The following is a 22509-nucleotide window of genomic DNA, read 5'->3' as shown; positions in this document are numbered from 1 at the left end:
CAAACTGATTGTTACTGTATCTCAAGAGGGCTGGTATGGGTATTAAAACTTTTATTAGAAAAAAGTAAAGAACAACGTTTCGACCTTTTTAGGTCATCTTCAGGTAAGCAAACAGAGTTTGCAACTGACCGTTGCTGGACACTTGTTTTTAGGACAAGTGTTACTGTTACATCGTGCCCATGTCCCCAAAATGCAGTGTTTCTTTGAGCGAAATATTAACCTTTAGGTACAGAGCACAAAAACCTTAACTTCTAAAGCACGCTTCAGAAATTTTATTCATTTTATGCTATTTTTAAGAAATGAAATAAATGTTTGTTCTCATGCTTTCTTTAAGAAATTCAGTTACCATTTTTTTGTTTCACATTCTGATTTCTTCTTACCTGTATTGGTCTGAGCGTGGACTCTGATTGACGTATGGGAGATTAAATCTGCGGCTCGTGTGACTGTGTTTTATTACTACAACATATAAATATACACATACATATATATATCGCAACTTGCACATTGATAACGTGCGTGTGTTGTGAGAGTGAAGCTAAAACCCCACTATTATGTGAGACAAGAGTTTGAGGTGGGTGTTGTTAACTAGCTGCTTTATTTCTAATCCACCAGTTATAAACTTGGAGCCTTGTTTTTTAATTTCGCGCAAAGCTACACGAGGGCTATCTGCGCTAGTCGTCTCTAATTTAGCAGTGTAAGACTAGATGAAAGGCAGCTAGTCTTCATCACCCACCGCCAACTCTTGGGCTACTATTTTACCAACGAATAGTGGGATTGATCGTAACATTATAACGGCCCCACGGCTGAAAAGACGGGCATGTTTGGTGCGACGGAGATTCGGACCCGCGACCCTCAGATTACGAGTAGAACGCCTTATCACACGTGACCATACCGGGCAAACTTAGGGCCTGTCACCTTTTGAATAGCTTTGCGAAAGCAAACAAACTTATACCTACATTGTGTTTTATTTTGTAGTTCTTTTCAACGCCTTAATACATTTTTTTTACTTTTTTCTTTATGAATGATGCATTTATTGTCACAACATTGTCGCCGTAATTATTTCTCTACTGTAAGAAATGAAACTTAAGTTAATATTGGATAATATCTATTCCTAAATATCAACTTACTTTGGTTATGGCTCGGCATGACCAGGTGGTTTTATTGATGCTGGTTTATTTTAATTTATATAGACCAAATGTATCTGTATTGTTTAGCAACTATGGAAACACGGTAAACAAATAATTTTAGGCTTGTCGAATTAAACAAAAAGTCTAGCTTTTCTCAGGCCATCTCCGTGTTAATTTCAATAATGGCTTTGTGTGTTTTTTTTTGTCGATTTTTTTCTTTACACAAAAGAAATAACTCATTCTACTGGAACTAATTCTAACTACAAAATTTAACGATTTTATTTCTTTTATAACACCATAAAGTCGTCGTTTTGTATTTCGATATATATAATGTTTGTATATGTGTGTTTCTGTCATAATAAAATGTTAATGATACGTTTTTAAAATACATCACTCTAATGTAGCTTTTTATTACAATATCAATTTTATGTAAGATCATTTTCCATATAATTTCCAATGAACTGTATTTATTGTTTATTGTTAAGCATAAAGCTACAAAACGAGTTATTTGTGCGGTGTCCATCGCTGGTATCGAAACCAGGTTTTTAACGCTTATACTTATGATGAGCCCACTGAGTGAGGTGAGCTTCGTAAAAAAGTATAATTTCCTATATAATAAAAAGAAAATCCGTATTTCATCACAAGTCGTTTCTGTTGTTAAAATGTGAAACACAAGAAGACAAATGATCAAAATTCATTTTAAAAATTGTTTTCATTCTGTTTCTCTCTACTATTATTTGGTACTAAATGAAATAGAACTCTTAATTACATTTATGTATAAATTAAAGGCAAAAAAAGAGAACTTGCAAGTAAATGTGCAGAACTGCCAACAACTATTCTTTATACCTTCTTCTATTTTTATCCTACATATATTATAAGGTAAGTAATAAATCATAACAGTGTTTTGTTTAAATTGATTCTGGCTTCCTATAATGAGAATACAAACTATGTATTACCTCACTATTTTTTACGCTAAGACCAGACGGTCACTTCACTGCGTTTTGTTTTATGAAGGAGCGCACGACAATCTCAGGTCTACCTTTTTTAATTTTTATGTTTATTTCTTACATTGTACGCGAGCGCTGGCTAGCCAGTATTATGTCTATATCAATTTTTGTTCATTATCTCTACGAATCTCAGTAAACATTGCTAAGACTCGTTTAAATTGACTCCTGAGTTTTAACGAGCATGCACAACTGAACTACACTCATAATGGAAAGTTTACATAATCTACGTATGTGCTATGTTTGATTTTATTATTTATTTCATATGATCAGGACATCTCTTAACCTTACACACTTCTGTTTACTATTATCCTTTATCTCTTATAATCAATACATCTTTCAGCAATAATTATGTACTAATGCCAGTTATCCCTTTGATCAATACAATTTCTAGTCATATATAAGTCCCGTTTATCTTTGTCAGTTGTCTCAGTTGATTAGTACATCATCTAGTTATAGATGTTTTTTGTTCATCTTTCTTGTTGTTTTTTTCTCTTTTCATCAGCATTTTTAACCGTGCACACGCTGTGTTTTTGATGTCTTATTTGTTGTATACTAGTCATAATAGCGTCTGTTTAGTTATGATATTTTCATTCCTACAACCAAGGCTTATGCTTATGTATTTAACGTTTCTTATATTCTACAACAAAGACGCATGATGGTCATAACTGTGGCCTGCCCATCGTTTCTTCCTACCTTTAAAGAGAAAATATTAGTAATGTCATTCAATGACAACAACGTTTCACTGAATAATACGTTTAAGTATTTATTCTTTGTACCGGTATTAATACACGTACTAAAAAGAGTATTTCAGGTCCCTTGGGGATTTGTAACTAGTTCCGATATCAGCGATCGTGCTCAGTCTAATAGCTCCGATTACACTTTTTTGTGAGATTTCCATTGTGTCTGGCCTACAGGTAGGAAAAGTTAATCTTAAACCAAATGTCTTAAGAATTTTAACAGACCCTCAGATGTAAGTGAACTTGGGCTTCCAACATTATGGTTAAGCAGATTAATGGTAAATTGGATCTGCACTTGAAGTGTTGAACTATTGGAATCTTATTATTGTGCTTTCTTTTACGAAATTTTTTATGAAAACAGCCATTTTTGGGTAAAACTGATGATTTTCGTCATGTAAACCAACGAAACTTTAAACCCTTATTTAACTAAACTTTCACATCAGTTTCAAATAAGCTGATAATTTCATACTAAAATTAACGAAAAAATTATTATTGAATAAATAACATAATTTGCAATAAAAAATTTCAATACTTGATACAAAACTCTCTGCTCAGAACTTAGTTAAATATAGGCAACATTGATGACAGGAATGACTTTGAAATACAAGTTATTTAATAGGGATATTGTACTAAAAACATGAGAAGTGGGTTTCCATATAACATACGAGTCCATGCTGAAGATATGAAAACAACAGCAATGTTGTTGAATGTGTTTCGGTTTCTATTAATGATTAAATGCGAGAAGTCTTGAAGATAGTATTTGTTAAAAACTACCTGATTACACTCGTAAAACTAGTGAGAAATTCTACTATGATCTAAATAATTCAGCTATTAATGGAGTAATAATTATATAAAATTTTAATCTCACGCACATAGATTGGGAAGTGCAAGAGTCAAATAATAAGAGACGACCACAGTTTTGGTTTTTTTTTAGAAATTGTCAGATAAGTGTGTTTTCACCAATATTTTATACTTATTTTTAATAATACAAACACTTGACAAATAGATGTTGGGAAACATCTGGGTGAAAGAGATCATTTTTCAGTTAGATTTGACTTTTGCTGCATATGATTCAATTTGATGGTTGTTTGGCGCAAAGCTTCACAATAAGTTAACTGTGCCCTTAAAATCATGGTCATCGAAGCTAAACTTTAGCATCACAAGTCTACAGACATACCTTTGAGCCATAGGGAGACATTGTGTACGGAATGATTTGGTTTGATTTGGTTTGAATTTCGCGCAAAGCTACTCGAGGAATATCTGCACTAGCCGTCCCTAACTTAACAGTGTAAGACTTGAGGGAAGGCATCACTACCAACCGCCATCTCTTGGGCTACTTTTCACTAACGAATAGTGGGATTTACCGTAACATTATAACGCCCTTACGGCTAAAGAGGCGAGCATGTTTGGTGTGATGGGGATTCAAACCCGAGACCCTAAGATTACGAGTCGAGTGCCTTAACCACATGGACATGCCAAGCCTGATACGTAATGATATATTGATTCTAATTTTTTAAAAGGTATATGTTGAAGGATGAGACAAGAATTATCTAGAATAAATTGTGCAGCTGAACTGCCCCCCAGTGGCACAGTGTAAGTTCTGCGGACTTACAACACTAAAGCCCGAGTTTCGAATGTTGTGGTGGTCAAAGCACATATGTCCCATTGTGCTGCTTTATGCTTAACTTCAAACAAATAATCAGACAAATGCAACTGAATTAATTGAAGACAACAGTTAATTGCGGAAAAATATTTTAATTATCTTTTAAGCATTCACTGTAGACATGTTTCTTATAGAAGAAAAGGAATACTGCAAGTAAGAAAAAACAGATTGGCTCACGAAAAGGCATAAAGGACAAAATTAAACAAAATCGCTATAAATACAAGAACATTAAATTGATTACAATGATGGGATATTTAGAAGATTGTAAAAAATCAAAACATACAATCTAAGGGGGAATTAGGAAGTTGGAAAATACATATATGAAAATAGTGGCTGAAAATGTAAAAAAAGTAACAATAAGAATGCCTTTAAATCCATTAAGGGCAAACAAAGTCTTAGGATGAGAAGAAGGACTTTTTATGAGATGATACAGAAGCAATATATGATAATTATGATATAGCTGAATTAATAAATCCAACTTTTTCTTCATTTTTTTACTAATGAAGGCTTAAGCGTTATTCATCATCTTGAACAGTGGCTAGATGGAAATAAAATTTAACAGCACGATAAAATTAACATGAACTTAGGAAGTTAAAAGAAAATGATAAATCTGCCTGCTAATATAATACTTATCCAAGGTTTCGAATGGGATTTAATATTGAATATTCGAGCCACTTGCTACTATGTTTAATATGTCCGTAAATTATGGATAGGCACCACAAGATTAGAAGTTAGATAATATTAGTCCTCTTCTCAAGACAGATAACAAAAATTGTCCCTGTGATTATTAGCTTATTACTTGTTCATCAGTGATAGGGAAAGTCATTAATAGTCTGATAAACGATACATTGTCATGTCATTTACTAAAGTTTAAAATTTTGTTGGACAGTCAGCATAGTTTTATTAGAGACAAATATAGTCGTATTAATATTTTGACATTCTTTACAGAGGTTACAGATGAGAATATGAGTATGAATTGGATTTGGTGCACCTGGATTTCCATAAAGCAGTTGACAAGGTGCTACATAAAATGGTTGTTAACAGTTTTCTCTGTAAGGATAAGTTGACTCATTGGATAGAAAAATTGGTTGAATGGAAGAAAGGAGAGAGCTATTGTAAATGTAGTTCACTCAAGCTGGATTAATGTCACAAGCGTAGTGCCTTACAGATAAAAATAAACTCTTGAAATTTAGAAAAGGTTTCAGAGTAATGTCTGAGTATGCTACCTGGTATAGAAAAGATGTTATACAAGGATAAGCTATGATTTGTGAAATTGTTTTATTTTGAAAAAAAAGAGTTAGAGAACATACGAGGAATGTGTTTAAGATTGCAAAGACAATGAATAATGTTAACCCATTTTAATGTTTTAGTATTAATCAGCGAGAATTTTTAGACTAGGAGAAACAAACATGTAAACTTTACTAAGGTGAAAATCACGTTTACCCAAGACAGCTTTATTTTTTCTAACAGGGTTGTTGGCCTATGGAATAAATTGTCTTCGTATCTCGTAGATGCAGCCAGCTTAAGAAAGTTTCAAGAGTTATACAACGAAAACTGTTATCATAATCACACCTATGGACGTAATCTAAGGATAGTAAGGAGCCCGTAGTTTCATTTTGGCCGTCCTCTCTACCATACTAAACTCTAAACAAATTACAAAACACTCAAAGCAGACTTCTCATTCAAATATTTATCAAGCCTTCGTAACTCTAGATTCTGCTTTTGTTTATGAATCTTTCGACTTTAGACGTCATCAATTTTCTTTGTACAATATCTTTAATTAAAGAAGCAATACTCATAGTTTCAAGGCTCCACAGACAATTTACTTTGTACAATAGTTTTCACAAAAGACTCAATACTCACAGTCTCAAGATTCCGCTGATTGTTTTTCTTAAAAGTATCTTCTACTAAAAAGTTAATATCACGGCACACCAACAACACAGTGATATGTCTACGAACTTACAAAGTAAAAAAACCGGGTTTCGATAATCGTGATGAGCAGAGCACAGACAGCCATTTGTGTAGCTTTGTATTTAATTACAAACAAACAACCCCCCTGTGGTACACCAGTATGTCTGAAGACTCACACCGCTAAAAACTGGGTTTCGATACCGATGGTGGGTAAAGCACAGATAGCTCATTGTGTAGTTTTGTGCTTAATTCTAAACAAATAATACTCACGACTCCACTGAAATATTTCTCTGTAAAATACTTTCCACTAAAGAGCCAATACTCGCAGCCGCAAAACTTTTCTAAAAGGAATTTTCTGCTCAGTTCGTTCAACTAAAGAATCAATATTAATAGCCCTAAGATTCCACTGACAGTTTTATCTATAGCACTGAAAGTCCTGATAACAGTCTTTGTAAATATATTTTATTTCTTGGACATTTTTCTCAAACATCTGTTAAAAGTTTAGACTAATAACGCTATTTTAGTTCAATTTTTTTTTTTAACTTATGACTGTGGAAGAATTAGATTCCTGAGTGACAGTTATGCCGATTTTCTCTGTAACTTGATTTTGTTAAGATGTTTGAATTAGGTTATTTACTCTGTAACATATTTGCATTAAAAACACTTTTTTGCAGTTTCTTTCCGATAACATTGAAGATATTATTTTTCTGTATATTTTTTTACTCTTGACATGCTTTCCAATGACACAACGACAAGTCTATGGACTTACAGTACTAGAGCTCGGTTTCGATACCCTTGGTAAGTAGAATACAGACAGCTTTGTGTTTAACGTCAAACAAACATATACTCTTGACAACATCACAAGTCTTCTGTATGTCAAATTATCATGGAATGTCCTTCAAATTTGAGTCGTGTTTGATTAAAATCTTGTTTACTGTCTAGCGTTTCACTACCCTGAAATGTTCCGATAATAAATGTTTCGTTTAAAGTTTTGGTTTTATTTGTTTTTATGAATATATTCATTTTATTCACCTTTGTCTTACTTAGGGATTCCCAGGTGAGTTTACAGACTTACAACGTCAAAATCCGAGGTTCGACTTTTGTTAAACAGTGAAATAGGTTTAAAACTTCTCTATAACCCGATTTATATAACAAACTATTAACTACAAGCTATGAATCAATCGAATGTTTTTAATTTATTATATTAACTTAGAAAAAAGACAGACGTGTAACTTCCACTCATAGCTAGAATTTCATTTTTACCGGAGTAGTTATCGAGGTCTTGGGCAGTAAAAGGATACTACTCCTGAAGGTTAAAGAACTATTATTTCATAAGCAATTTGCTATTACTATAAAAAAGAGATAGAATGTATTACATCATTTATAAGTCATGCTGACACCCGAGAGCTCAATATATGTAATAGATACCAGAGAACGCTGCTATTTTATGGGAAGATGACATTAAAGTTACACGACGAAAAAGCAGAGGGCTAGTTGCTAGAATCATGTAGTTCCATGATATGTTTTCAAAGTTCTATAGGCAGATGCTGTTACAAGGTTTTATAGGCGAATGCTGTTACCAAAGTTCCATGAATGGACGGTGTTACTTAGGTTTTATAAGTGGATGGTCTTACTAAGGTCTTACAAAAGTGGATAGTGTTAGTAAAATTTTACAGATGAATGATCTTACTAGGATTTGTAGGCTGGTTATCTTTTAGGTATGTACTATACAAATGCTAATGGCCTTTGTATAGATGGATGATGTTATTAAGTTTATATAGGCAAACATTGTTACTTAAGTTCTGTAGCCAGATACTGTTAATAAGTGTATCGTGTGTTCTGCAAACTCGAACGGTGTTATCAAGGTTCCAGAGGTGGATGTTGTTACCAAGGTTCCATAGAAGAACACTGTTACTGTTGTTACCAAGGTTCCATAGAAGAATAGTGTTACTGTTGTTACTAAGGTTCCACAGAAGAACAGTGTTCAACACTATATTTTCGTAGGATAGCATACAGATTTCAACTTATCTCAACCAATATTTAATGTTTTTAATGGTGTTAATAAAATTCTATAGGTCTTACTAGGCAGATAGTTAAAAAAGATCCTAGGGTGTTTCAGCATGTTATTACGTCATCAATATCTAGTTTTAATTATGTGTCCTAAAAGTTATAAGTAAAACTATTATTTCTATGAGACAACTATTATAACACTGTTAATTATTTTAGTTTTTATCATACTCACCATCAAATTTATCCATGTTACGAGGCAAGTATTATAGCTAATAATTTACAAACGTATTATACAATTATCAGTCTTGATAGGATTTTATCATACCTAATATTTTGTTTTGTAAATATTGAAGGAGATAGTTACTTTATCTGATTGTATTTTTAAGTATCGATTTAGTAAACATATTGTAGTGATAACAGTTTTCACTAGTATATTTGTGTATGTTGTACAAAAACATATAATGTTTTTATAGGCGGACAATGATGTTTTTTGATTTCAACATGTTTCAACATATGTATATAGTTTCCATGTATATTTTGAACTGTGTTGCAAGTATATTTCAAATATGGATGGTATTACTATATGGATTGTGTCACAAAAATTTTATAAGCAGACTGTCACTAAAGTTTTATGAGCGAACGGCATTATTATAAGGGTAGAAGTTATATAGGCGGATGGTTTTTACTAGGCACATCGTGTGTGTGTGCGTGTTTAAAAGCAACGTGGTATATATATATAATATAATAGTGTTACTGTACTTCGATAGGAATGTATACAGATTTCGCCCCCAGTGGGACAACGGAATGTCTGCGGACTCATACCACTAAAACCCGAGTTTCGTACCCGTGGTGGAGCAAGCACAGATAGCCTATTGTGTAGCTTTGTGCTTAATTCTAAATGCAAATCAGTTTTTGCCCGAAACTGTTTCGTTCACGATACAATTAGTGAGGCTTAGTGATTAGCCTTCGGGCGGCAGATCAAAAGGTTCAAGACATCAGATATGATGCCCCACACTTTATCTCGTTTACGGGTTATAAAAGTGACAGTCAATCATTTTATTTAATTGAAAAAACGGTACAAAGTTATTGTTTTTTATGGTGCAGGTACTACTGATTAGCATGCTTATCTCTGGTCAGTAGTTGGAAATTAAGGCCAGCTATATCTGAAAATAGAGTTTTATAGCCTGGCTATTTAAAGCACGAGTGGTCAAGACGTCGTTTGAATTGAGATCGTTAATTCCAATATTGCTGTTAGCTTATTAAATAGAACAATATGTTTGCTAAAAATAGTTTAAGTAATGTTTTCCGCCTGTTAGCGGTTGCCACAAATATAAAAACAAACAGTCGTGTAGGACCATGATGTTAAATAAACATGAAGTTAGATCACTTCATTATAGTTATTTATTGTTATTTAAACAGACATATTTGAAATAGTTTAAGTATTTTTCAACCGGAATTCAGTTACCAAGTTCACAACATGCAGCTGTTTATCTTAGTTTAGTATGTTTAGTAAACAAGTATCATTATAAAGAGCCAGTCAAACAAGTCCAAATGAATTAAGAAAAAAACACACCACTAAGTTTCAAATAACTGAAGAATTTGAGCTAGCATTTGTCATTTCGAGATTTAGGCTCAGAAATGTTAACCCTACATTTGTTATATTAGCATTAATACACGTTTGTAAAGGCTTTTGAAACCATACTGGATCAATACATACAAACGGAGAACTGAGCTGAATGTATCATAATGATAGCAACATAAATAAAAGCATATTTTTAAATAAGCAAACCTGAGTCCATAACAAAAAAATACAGGTTTCGAACATAATGTTTTTCTTGGCTTCTACTTTAAAGACTAATAAAGCGTCAGCTTCCTTCCCCGAACAAATGTGACTTACAAATTAGTAATCAGTCTTCAGCGTTAAGATTTGTTCAGTTTGTTTGTTTTAAATTTCGCACACAGCTCCACGAGGGCTATCTGCGCTAGCCGTCCCTAATTTAGTAGCGTAAGAGTAGAGGGAAGGCAGCTACTCATTACCACCCACCGCCAACTCTTGGACTACTCTTTTACCAACACATAGTGGGATTGACCACATTTTAACGTCCCCACAGCTGAAAGAGCGAGCATGTTTGTTGCAACGTGGATTCGAATCCAAGACCTACAGATTACGAGTCGAGTGCCTTAACTACCTGGCCATGCCGGGCCCAGATCAACTACAAGTAATAAATGTAAGACAAATATACTGCATGTTCTACTTGTAGAATATCTCTCAAAGTAAAATACAACTTTGAGTTCATTATACGCATTTCAAAAACAACTTATGTTAAATGTTGATGGAAGATCGAACAATGCAGAAACGTTATAAAAAACAAGTTACAAATAAAGAGTAGGCCTTCGCGAAATTTCAAGAGAGTCGTGAACCACAAATACTTTATCAGTTAGCATTCCAAGTACTTTTTAACCTAGATTTGTTTGATTTAAATGTAGTGTAAACACTAACTAAATCGCTTAGTAAAGTTTTTAAGTGGATTGTTTAGGTTATTTCTAGTTGAATGAAGCATCAATTTAATTACCATTAGTGAAAACAAGTTTAATATAAATATAACAAAAGTTTCATAAACTTTAAAATAGATCTATTTTTATATCAAGCCGTGAAATATCTATATAAATATATATTTCGAAGTTTGCTGTTTTGAATATTTACTTGAAATGCATGGCTTATCTTTCGGTGATGTATATAAGCAGGGCTGAATTAAAATGTATGAAATATACAGCCCCCCTCCCGAAACTAAACTAAACTAAACTAACGTGGCAGGGGTTCAGTTTAGAGAGAGAGAAATCAGAAGAGTTCTCTCTCCAACTGGGGTGTTCAGGAACTTTGTAGTTCCTCTTCGTCCCCTTTCGTGGATTGTTATTAAGATTAAGAGGTGGTTTTTTTTATTATTATTTTAATAAATTAATTATCGTTATTATTCTTGATTTTTTGGGTGGAGAATGTCTCACTAAATGTTCTTTTGGGTGGAGGCAAAGGCAGCAGTGGAAAGAAAGGCCGGGACCTGTCCCGAAATGAAAAGTTGGGGAGATGTGAACATGAATGTAATTCATTCAAATTCAGATCAAACCAAACAGCCCGATTCTGGGTCTGGCAAAAAGGTTGCCTAGGCTAGGATCTAGAAATCCAATGCCTGAAGAATTTGATGTGGGGGGAAACGGGAGTGCCCCGAGAAAACCCACTTTCACACGACAGGCGCCGAAAGTTTTGCCTGTCGTGTGCCCTGTACCTGAAAAAAAGGAATTCATGTTAATAACATAGATTTTATTTATTTAGATTCTTTGTTGAGTGGATTGTGATTCTTGAAATATGTTGTAAGGTGATATGTATTTCGTTGGTGCACTTGATAATTTGTGTAGTGATGCCGTTAGTTTGTTTCTATTTTCTGCTTTTGGATAATATTTGAGAGAAAGTTCTGTTATTCTGTCTCTTATAGTTGGTAAATTACTAATTTGGTGTAGATAATTTGTTGGCGTAAAAGATGGTAAACTGAATGCGGATTTTAATATTTTGTTTTGTTGCACTTGGATTTTTTGGAGTGTGTTGTTTGACATATTGTATGTTACTTGACATCCGTACTCTATTAGTGGACGGATGTAAGCCTTGTATATTTGTATAATGGTGTTCGGTGCGCATTTCGATTGTTTACCAGTTATAGTCTTTGATATGAAATTCTTTTCTGATTGATGAGTGTATATTGTTTATGTGTTTTTTCCATGTTAGTTTTGTGTCGAAAGTGACGCCAAGGAATGTGATGTTTTTGCTCATGTTAATGGTTGTGTTTCCAAATGATAGTTTTATTTTTTCTAGATTTTTTCTTTGCTTCTTTAGTTTTCTATAGAAGGTGATTGCTTGTGTTTTTGTCGGATTTAACACGACCCTCCACTTGTTGCTCCATGTTGAGACGTTGTTTAGTGATTCTTGTACACGAGACATGGCCATTGCTGGGTTTCTGGAGGTGCTCCAGATTGCGATGTCGTCTGCGTATTGTGAATTGTGTGTGTATGTTAGATTTGGAAAAGGTATGTCACTGACGAAAATTATGTATAGAAGTGGAGAGAGGACTGATCCTTGGGGCACTCCTGACGTTATATTAAATAATTTGGATATGGTTTTATTGACTTTTACTTGTGCTGTTCTATTGGTTAAAAAATTTGAAATCCATTTGACTATCGTAGGATTTATTTGCAGGTGATTTAGTTTGTATCTGATGACGTTGTGCCAAACGCTGTCGAATGCTTTTTTGACATCTAGGAATACCCCGATGGTTACTTGATTGTTGTTGTAAGCTTTGTAGATTGATTCGGTGAGTCGTGTGAGGTGATCTGTTGTTTGTCTATTTTTTCTGGAGGCATTTTGAGATTCTGGAAGGATGTTGTTTGATTCGCAAAAATGGAGGAGACGGTTGGAGATAATTCTCTCCATCAGTTTGCCAAGGCAGCTTAACAGACTGATGGGGCGGAAATTATCTGGATTTGTTCTGTTAGTTTGTTTCTTGGGGATCGTTGTTATGATGGCTTTTTACCACGTGTCAGGGTAATACCCGGTCGCTAGTGAAATGTTCATGATGTTTGTGAGGTGTTGTAGTAGGAGAGTGGAACTTTTTGAGAATAATATTTGGTATTTGGTCATGTCCGGGGAAGTGTTCTTCAAGTTTTGATATTAATCTTTAGTTCGGATATGGTTATTTTTCTATTGATTGAATTTGAGTATGCTTCTAGTGTCTCTCCGGGAAATCCTGGTGAGAATGAAGCTTGGTTTGTATTTATGTAGTTGTTGACATGGTGTTGGTGTTGTGTGTCGAAATCTACTGAGTTTAAATCGCTAAAAGCGGATTTGTAATAGTCAGCTAATAACTCAGCTTTCTCTTCGTCCGTCCTTGCGATTTTATTGTTGTGTGTGATGTGTTGTAGCATGTGATTTGTGTTTTTGTCTGAAGCAATACTCTTGAATTTTTCCAGAATTCTTTTGGATTGTTCTTGGTTTTTCTAAGTTTTGCAGAAGTTATGCCAATTGTTTTCTCTGACTTTTTTAATTTCTTGTTTAATTTTTGTATTTGTTCTATTGATTTCTGTTTTAATGTGTGGATCGCGTGTGATATAGTGTGTTCGTCTTAATTGTCTGCGTTTGATTATTAGTGCGTGAATTTCTGGTGTTAGAGTCCATTGAATAAGTGATTGTTTTCTTTTTGATTTAGGAATTGTGTTTTTTATGGCTTTCTTTATGGCTTCTGTAATTTGATCAACATAGTTGTCTAGTTCTGCTTTGTTATTTACATGTTCGATTGGATGGGGTAGGTATGAGTCCAGAGAGGCATTAAAAGTGAGCCAGTCTGTTTCAGTGTAGGTGCATGCGGAAGGAGTCACGTACGCCACAGCAGGGTGGCGCGGGTGAATCATACATGACATGGGGAAGTGGTCACTGGTGATTTCATCATGCACTTTAAAGTTAGATATTCTGTTAACCATGTCCTTGGGTGCAATGATGAAATCGAGTACATCGTAAGAGCCGTTAGCGGCTGAGAAGTGTGTAGGTGTATTGTCATTAATTAAGTGCATTTTATTGCTAGAGATAAAATTTTTTATGCATGATCCTCTGCGTGTGTCTCTGTTACCCCTTAATTCTGTGTGCGGTGAATTAAAATCTCCAATAATAATTGGTTTAGGTTTACGATTAACACATTTTTGAAGGAAATTAATGTCGATATCTTTGGTTGGTGAGCAATATATGGCTAGAATCGGAATAGTTAACCGATTGTTAAAGTGGATATTACAAAAGATGGTCTCATTAATGTCAGATTTGAAGGAATCTTCTATTGAGATTAGATGCGATATTTTTGTACTAAAGTAAGTTATTATACCTCTGTTGTTTTCTGAGTGAGGTATGCTGTGTGAGATGAATCCGGGGATTGTGATGTTTTGTTTTTCTGTGCAAAGTGTTTCTGAAACGATGATTATGTTGGCGTTTATATGTTTGTTTATGTTGTATATTTCTATCCTTTTGTCTTTGAGATTTCCTTGGCAGTTGATGTGTAAGATTTTAATGTGTTGTATCATTGTGTTGTTTTATTTCCCTTGCGTGAATTTTGAGTGAAAGATGGTGTGGTTTGAGGTGAGGAAGGTTAAAATAATAATTTGCAAGGCTGCAAACAGCCTTGAGTGATTCGTGCCTTGATTCGAATGAGGGGAGATCACTCAATTCTATCAGCATTGCTAGCAAGTTTGTGGTGAAATCTGTGGGGTTAAATGCTTGTGTTGTTTTCGGGCGTGTTACGTCCGCGTAAGTACGTGTTGGTTGAGGTTGAGCGTGTTTGGTTTGCGAGTCAGTTGGAGTTGGTAGTAAAGGTTGTTTGGTGTTGTTTTGGTAGCCGTGGGTTTGATTATTGTTGTTCGTGGTTTTGAAAAGGAATCTGTTGCGTATTTGGGTGTATTTGGGGCAGCCTTTGGGCCCTGACAGTTAGCGCATCTAACTTGGTTACGCTCGTTAGGACACTGAGCGACCTCGTGAGATCCGCCACATCTAACACATCTGTCCTTGGCCATACAATTAGTTTTTGTGTGTCCGAACCGTTGACATTTGTAGCATTGGATGATTGGTTTTTGGTGTGTTTTTTCCGGTTCGGTCGTGTGTCTTTTGAAAAATAAAAAGCAACCGTTTTTTAATAATTTTTCCTGATCGTCTTTTTTGTTGACGGTTACCTTGATGAGTGGTGTTTTTTGTTTCGTTCTGAATGAGATAATTAAAATGTATGAAATATACAGCCCCCCTCCCGAATCTAAGCACATGACTTATTAACAGACAAACAGAAACATTTTATTCAAAAACATAGGTTTGAAACGGTGTCACTTTGATAAATATGATTATAGTTGTTTCATGTAAGCCTATTATTTTGTAAACTTTCATTAACATGTTCTTACAGGCTCCAGGGGCGTAGATCCTGGGGGTATACATCCCCCCTTCATTTTAGGTGAGGGATATGGTGCATACAATCATTACCCCTACAGTTTGGTCTGTTGAATTGATTTATTGCATCACAGGCCTTCAAATTGTGTGTTTGTTCTTGTGATTCTCGTGTTCTTACCAATTGAATTACATAATAAGGCCTAGATGTAGGCTTTTTCAGTAGCCGAAATGTACATCTTTAATGTAGGCGTGCTTCTAAACTTTTCGATCTAAGCGATAGTTCTAAGTATCAGTCAGTAAGCCAAAGTATACATGCAAGTATCGTGGCAACAAGATCGTGGCATGTTTACAGCTTTCAGGTTCACGTAATCAGAAATTACCAATTTGCAAATTGAACAGTCCACATAAGTGGTTGAAAAAATCATCCCTCCCCCCATCGGGTGTAAAAAATCTACGCTTACAGCTTATTATTTCACAATTTTTTTTTCAGTCATTTAACAACAAATTCATTACTCTGGGTCAAATTTATACTGTTCTATAGAAATAATAAATTTTAAGTATCGAACAATTTATACTATATAGAGTACGTTATATGAAACGTACAGGTCACGTGACAACATTAGCCCATACAAGGTCGAAGCATAATGGTATGTATCAGAACTACTTTTTGACATTATTCGGCTTACGTAAATCATGCGATGACTCCATAATTTAAATGTTCTTTAGAATAGTGTATAACAACCATTACCGACCCAAAATATTGGCACACTAGGGACCAAAAGAATTTCTTGGATCGGGTAGTTAAAGTATCTCAATGCGTGTATTTCCTTATAGCAAAGCCACATCGCTCTATCTGCTGAGTCCACCGAGGGAAATCAAGCCCCTGATTTTAGGGTTGTAAATCTGTAGACTTGCCGCTATACTAGTGAGGAACAAAATATCTACGACTGAAATACCTCTTAAACTACATGGCATTGGACACCAAAGGAATGCGGGTCAATTTCAGGTAATAAGTTCATTCAGAAAGAGATCTGGAAAAGGTTTTATGTCAGATGTTACAAACAAATACAGCTTCTTGTAAAAAGTAAAATCCACTAGTTTTAAATTAATTGGCAAAAGCTGTTCAGTAAATATCCCTGTCTGAGAAAATGTGACACAAGCCAGATGTATACAAGCTACTTCTACGACATACATTCTTTAATTTGTAACATATCTCAATCGGCTGGAGAATGGTGCTTGTGTTCATTATATTATATATGAAGACATGCTTATCAAGTCATAATGAGCTGTGATATCGTAATCCTCGTACCCTGGATGGTTTATGGAAAACAAGCAGTTAGGAATGGTGTGTTTGTGCATATCAAGCTTAAGACTGGGTCTTTTGAAATACAAATTTAACTGTAGGGCCTTTGCCAAGGTAAATTATCGTCAGATAGAATGTGACCAAATATGGACTGTAGCAACATGGTAAGGCTCGAAAATCGTTTAAATATAAGATTTTCAATCTGTTTATAGCACTCATGTTTAAACACTACCAATATAGCTAATTTTCAGTCATAATATAAGGAATTGCCGTCATAACAATGACAGCTGAATTAAACTAATAATACAACTAAAATTTACTTGTAGGCCAAGAAACTTCTGAAGAAGCCATAAAGCAAATTGTTGAGTAATCAAAAATTATACTTACAGTTAAAAAATAAATAAAATGTAAGGTTAACCTTCCAAAATATTATGTATGTTTAAGAAAAGTTTATGTCGTACGTATAAATCATAATGTTATAGGTAAAGAAAAACACGAACAGTAAAGTTTATGAAATATATCGCTAGTATATTCTATCATTTCGTTCTTAAAAAACAACAACTGATAAATCCATTAAGTTATGGAGTTTTTCTCGATTATTTCTAATTTTGTGAGTTATTTCTTTATATTACCTGTCATAAAAGATCATTAGTTTTACTCAAGATAATAGGACACCCTCAGGTTTTTAAAATATGCAACTTACCAAACGCAAAGTATTCTTTAGTTCTCTCTCCTGGCCATTTTATTATTGTCACGTTAATGTTCTTCCATTCTCCATTCATCTGTCGGAGTCCAGTTATGACATCATTAAGAATATTTTGTAAATATTTGTGCTGCGAGTCAGGATTTTCAACAACGGCCGCTAATTTGAAAAAGAAATATGTAATCTAACATATGTTTTTGTACAGTAAGCACAGATATAGTCAAGAAGCTATGTTTACAAATTATAATATTGCAATAAAAAACAGTATGTTTTAGTAAATAAAAAATAGGGCTCTAGATTGGTTATAAAATGAGATGCACTATTAGTGCGAACCAGAAAGTATGTAAATAGTTACACCGTCTCATGTGAATACAAAAACATATTTAGCAAACCAACGGGGAGAACATCAAATGCAGCTAGAAAATATATGCGACTGAGACAGAAGAATATATCGTTAAAAATCAGGTTTCCTTAACTGCTGTGGGCATAGCACAAATAACCAAATGTGTAACATTGTGCTTCACACCAAGACAAACAATCTTACTACATCAAATTGTTCTGTAAAACAAGAGCGCTGTCGCAAGTCGGTGTTTCTTAGACTTTATCCTGATTTAAAGCAAAGCCACATTGGGCTTTCTGCCTTGTCCACCGTGGAAAATCGAGCCCCAGATTTTAGCGTTGCAAGTTGGCAAACTTACCGCTGCACCACCAGGGAACAAATAATCTGCAGCATCACAAATATAATACTTAAACATGTTAAAAGTAAAAGCTTCACATAGCCTGTAGAAATTAGTGTACAATAAATCCAAATTTTATTATAATTACATCTACAGCAATAAGGACTGTTTTCGTTATAGCTATCAACATTTTATAAATTTTGTAACTAGTGTGCTAATGTCCCGCAGAAAAATGTTTATGGAACTGTTATTTTATTTTACATTCAGTTTCTTTTATACACGAAAACATTACTTAATCACTAATTTCATATTAATATAAATAATATTCTAGATATATGTTCAGCTAGATATTAGTAGTTGAAATAGAAAATTAAAAATAAAGAGAATTAACTAGTTTATCTTGTAGTTCAATTACATAACATTGCTCTAAATGATCTAACCTTCCAAGCTAGAAATTTAGACATTAGAGCCAATAGTTTATTTTAATATAACAACCACAGACTTAAACAAAATATCAGCTTATAATGATACTTTCTTCTAAGAACTATATTTTCGCTAATCACGGGAATTAATTCTTGAATTCAAGCGAAACTATACCAGAAGTTATTTCATTTATATAATATTTTAAGCTCAGAGAGTGAATATTAAATTATATTGGTATTATTCGCACAGTATACTCAGTAATGTAATGTACTCTTATTACACTAGCTTTCAATTCAATTACCCGAGGACCGGCACAGCTAGGTGGTTAAGGCACTCGACTCGTAATCCGAGAGTCGTGGGTTCAAATTCTCGTCACACCAAACATGCTCGCCCTTTCAGCCGTGGGGGCGTTATAATGTGACTGTCAATCCCGCTATTCGTTGGTAAGAGAGTAACTCAATAGCTGGCGGTGGCTGATGATGACTAGCTGCCTTTCTTCCAGTCGTAAACAGCTAAATTAGGGACGGGTAACGCATGTAACGGGTAACCTTGTGTAGCTATGCGCGAAATTCAAAACAAACCAATTACCCGAACTTGTGCAGGAAATCAAGTTAATAAAAACAAATAAAGAAACAATTCTCATCTGTCAAATGCTCAAGTAATTAAGCAGAAAGCTTGTCTAACAACATTAAACTAAAGTAACGAATTGGTTATTTGATTAAGTTACAACATAGTTATTTTATTTACCTAGTTATTTATCAGTTTATGTGAATTCTGCATTCGAGAAGGTTAGTTCCAAATAAACTTTACCATCATCAATGAAATTGGACACAAAGAGCCAATAGAGATATATCTATATAAATATAGAGATATATCCTTTCAGTTAGAAAGAAAGAAATTGTTGAAAACAAAACAAAAAGCTCCACTCACCTACTCGTACTATTTCAGCATTTCCAAGCCATATTTCACAGCACCAAATACAATACAATATAAAATGTGTACCACTCATTTTCGTAACAGATTAGAATAATATTTACTTTCGAGATTTAGGTATTTTAGTTCAAATTACAAACACTCCAGTGCGAAATAGTTTGTACCTCAACAAACATGACAAATATTTCCACCCTCTCTCCTTCTCTACAATAGCTAGATTTGTAGGCACATTATCAATTAAAGCGTATACAGGTTCGCCGATACAAAAGGTTTCGTTGAACATTTTCGTGCACCTTAAACTAATACTTTTACTTTTACAGTAGGTATCGACCATCCTCAGCTTTAAATATTATTAGACATAAATTCTTTATGAACTACAAATACAGTACAGTTAGCTAGAACATTGATTTATTTTGTATGTTAACCACTCCCTTTCCCACATTTAATGCTAGCACGTATTACTGCATATTCACCAACACCATTTGTAACTAACATAAAAAATCGCTTTTAGTAACTTGACTCGGACGAAGCAATTTCCTCATGTCATATCCCAATGATTTTCGTAAATAGTAATAATAAAGTCAGTATTTCATTGATACAAATTTGTATTACAAATCTAAGAAAATAAATTTGGGGAATATATATTTATATATACATATCAATATTAACTGAAAATCTAGGTCACATATAAAATAACGCACTCAGTTCTAGTTTCGTTTGTTTCTTTGTTGAACTTCGCACAAAGCAACTCAAAAGGTATATGACCTTGTAGTCTCTAAGTTACAAGTAAGGATTACACAGAAGACAACTAAGTCACATTTTGGCCTACTAGTTTCGGCATGACCAGGTAGTTAGGACGCTATACTCGTAATCTGAGAGCCGAAAGATTGAATCCATGTCACACCAAAGATGTTCGCCCTTTCAGCCGTGGGGACGTTATAATAATACATTCAATCCCATTATTCGTTGATAAAAGAATAGCCCAAGAGTTGGCGGTGGATAATGATGGCTAGCTATCTTCCCTCTAATTTTACATTGCTAAATTAGAGACAGCTAGTGCAGATAGCCCTCGAGTAACTTTTCGCAAAATTCAAAACAAACAAATCAAATGAACGAAAAGTGGGATTTATCCTCACATTATAACACAGCTGACACAGCGAGCATATTCAGTAACGAGATTCGAACCCGTGATCCACAGACCACATAGTAACTACAATGCCAGGTCAATCCTAACCCTTATCCCACTATAGATAGATTAGATTCTAGGAAAATCCATTAATCTTGAAAACAACGTCATGTTACAAACAGAATCCAAAAAACTTGTAATTCCTTACCTGAAGGTCAGACAGTTTCTACCCAATTTTACTTTCGGTAGTATGGTACATGATGAACGTTGTCCGCTAACTCCTAGCTTCATATCTTACTGTAGAGTAACATTGATCAGGCCTTCGATTCTGAAGGACAATGTAACGTAATGAACAGGATTTGTATCAAATAGATCATCTTTTGTTTGTTTGTTTGTTTGGAAATTTCGCACAAAGCTACTCGAGGGCTATCTGTGCTAGCCGTCCCTAATTTAGTAGTGTAAGACTAGAGGGAAGGCAGCTAGTCATCACCACCCACCGCCAACTCTTGGGCTACTCTTTACCAACGAATAGTGGGATTGACCGTCACATTATACACCCCCACGGCTGGGAGGGCGAGCATGTTTAGCGCGACGCGGGCGCGAACCCGCGACCCTCGGATTACGAGTCGCACGCCTTACGCGCTAGGCCATGCCTGGCCAATAGATCATCTTGTTTAGTTCGTTTCTTAGTTTGTTCCGGAAAGTCATGTAAGACTATACAAAGGCATCTACGTGCCGACCCTCATTCCGAACTATTAGCATAAAGAGAAGGCATCTAGTCAACAGCACCCACCGCCTACAATTGAACTACTCGAATTCTATGGTTAAAAAAGAGCGGTAACGGGAAGGAAACCACGGACCCTTAGATTTACACTGACATTTTGTAGTTATTACTACTGCATATTTTAGCTTTATATGATTTAGTATTCCTTTAAATATATGGGAAAGAATTATAGAGATAAAACAAATAGTTCTTCTCTGAGACAGCAGTAAGTCTTCGAATTTATAACGCTAACATCAGGAGTTCGATTCTCCTCTGTGGACACAGCAGATAACCCAATGTGGTTTTGCTATAAGAAACACACATACACATATAACAAGTAACAGCAGTTAGTTGGTTGGAGTTTACTGGCGATCTGTGCCAAACAACCAGTATAAACGACGTAAAAGTAAAATCGTTGTTAAAATGTAAACATTAATAAAGGTAAACTAAAGAAACTTCAAAAATCAAGTAAAAACTTAAGTAGAATTAAAAAGGCTAATAGCTCTTAAAAATTTAAAAACACAAGGTGGAGTGTCACCGTTGCCAATGACACCTTCCAGCGTGTGGGGTAAACCCATGGAAAAAACATGTCTAAAATGGTACTGACGTTCAGAGTCGTAACGATGACACAATAGTAACATGTGGGCTATTGTAGCTTGAATTTCACAAAAGCCACAAATTGGTGCAACAGTCCCAGACAAAAAAAAACGACGAGTTAAAAAACAGGACAACTTCCTCCTTCCGATCCTTACAGAAACAAGATAATTAAAAAAGTAACAGAGGGTTTGATCTCAAAAAACTTGTTATCACATTGCTCACTCCAAGTCGACTGTCAACTGGCGTGAAGCCAGCCTTGTATACAGGAATACAGTCCATATGCGGGACAAATAAAAGATAACAATTGGTTTGAAAATTTCCAATAAATATCAGCATAAAACCAGAAGTGTTTCGTCCACTTCAAACTACTCAGTGCAATTTTCTTAAGAGTCAAAAAGCTTTGTTAAGTTTATTTAAACTATGTTAGGGTTAGAGGAAAGCTATGTTAGGGTTAGTGAAAACTTATATTAGAGTTAGTAAAAAGCCATGTTATGGTTAGTTAAAAGCTATGTTAAATCCATACTGATGAGTTATAGGTATAGAAATTTATAAGATTTTTATGCATTATTTTGAG

General features: G+C 34.5%; 1 protein-coding gene across 1 annotated transcript in view; it reads right to left on the bottom strand.

The window, feature by feature from the left end:
- LOC143236368 (uncharacterized) overlaps nucleotides 1–22214 on the bottom strand; it is a 39964-nt gene extending 17750 nt beyond the window's left edge. The window contains exons 1-2 of the mRNA XM_076474638.1: nucleotides 22139–22214; nucleotides 17417–17575 (exon numbers count right to left, since the gene is read on the bottom strand). Coding sequence (XP_076330753.1) covers nucleotides 17417–17575; nucleotides 22139–22214 — 235 coding nt within the window. The remainder of the gene's footprint in view (nucleotides 1–17416; nucleotides 17576–22138) is intronic.
- Between the last annotated feature and the right edge of the window lie 295 nt (nucleotides 22215–22509).

The sequence above is a fragment of the Tachypleus tridentatus genome, chromosome 13, assembly GCF_004210375.1.
Source record: "Tachypleus tridentatus isolate NWPU-2018 chromosome 13, ASM421037v1, whole genome shotgun sequence".
In the NCBI taxonomy this organism is placed as follows: Eukaryota; Metazoa; Arthropoda; class Merostomata; order Xiphosura; family Limulidae; genus Tachypleus; species Tachypleus tridentatus.
The sequence above is the reverse complement of the archived record's forward strand: the minus strand, read 5'-3'. Positions and strand labels throughout refer to the sequence as shown.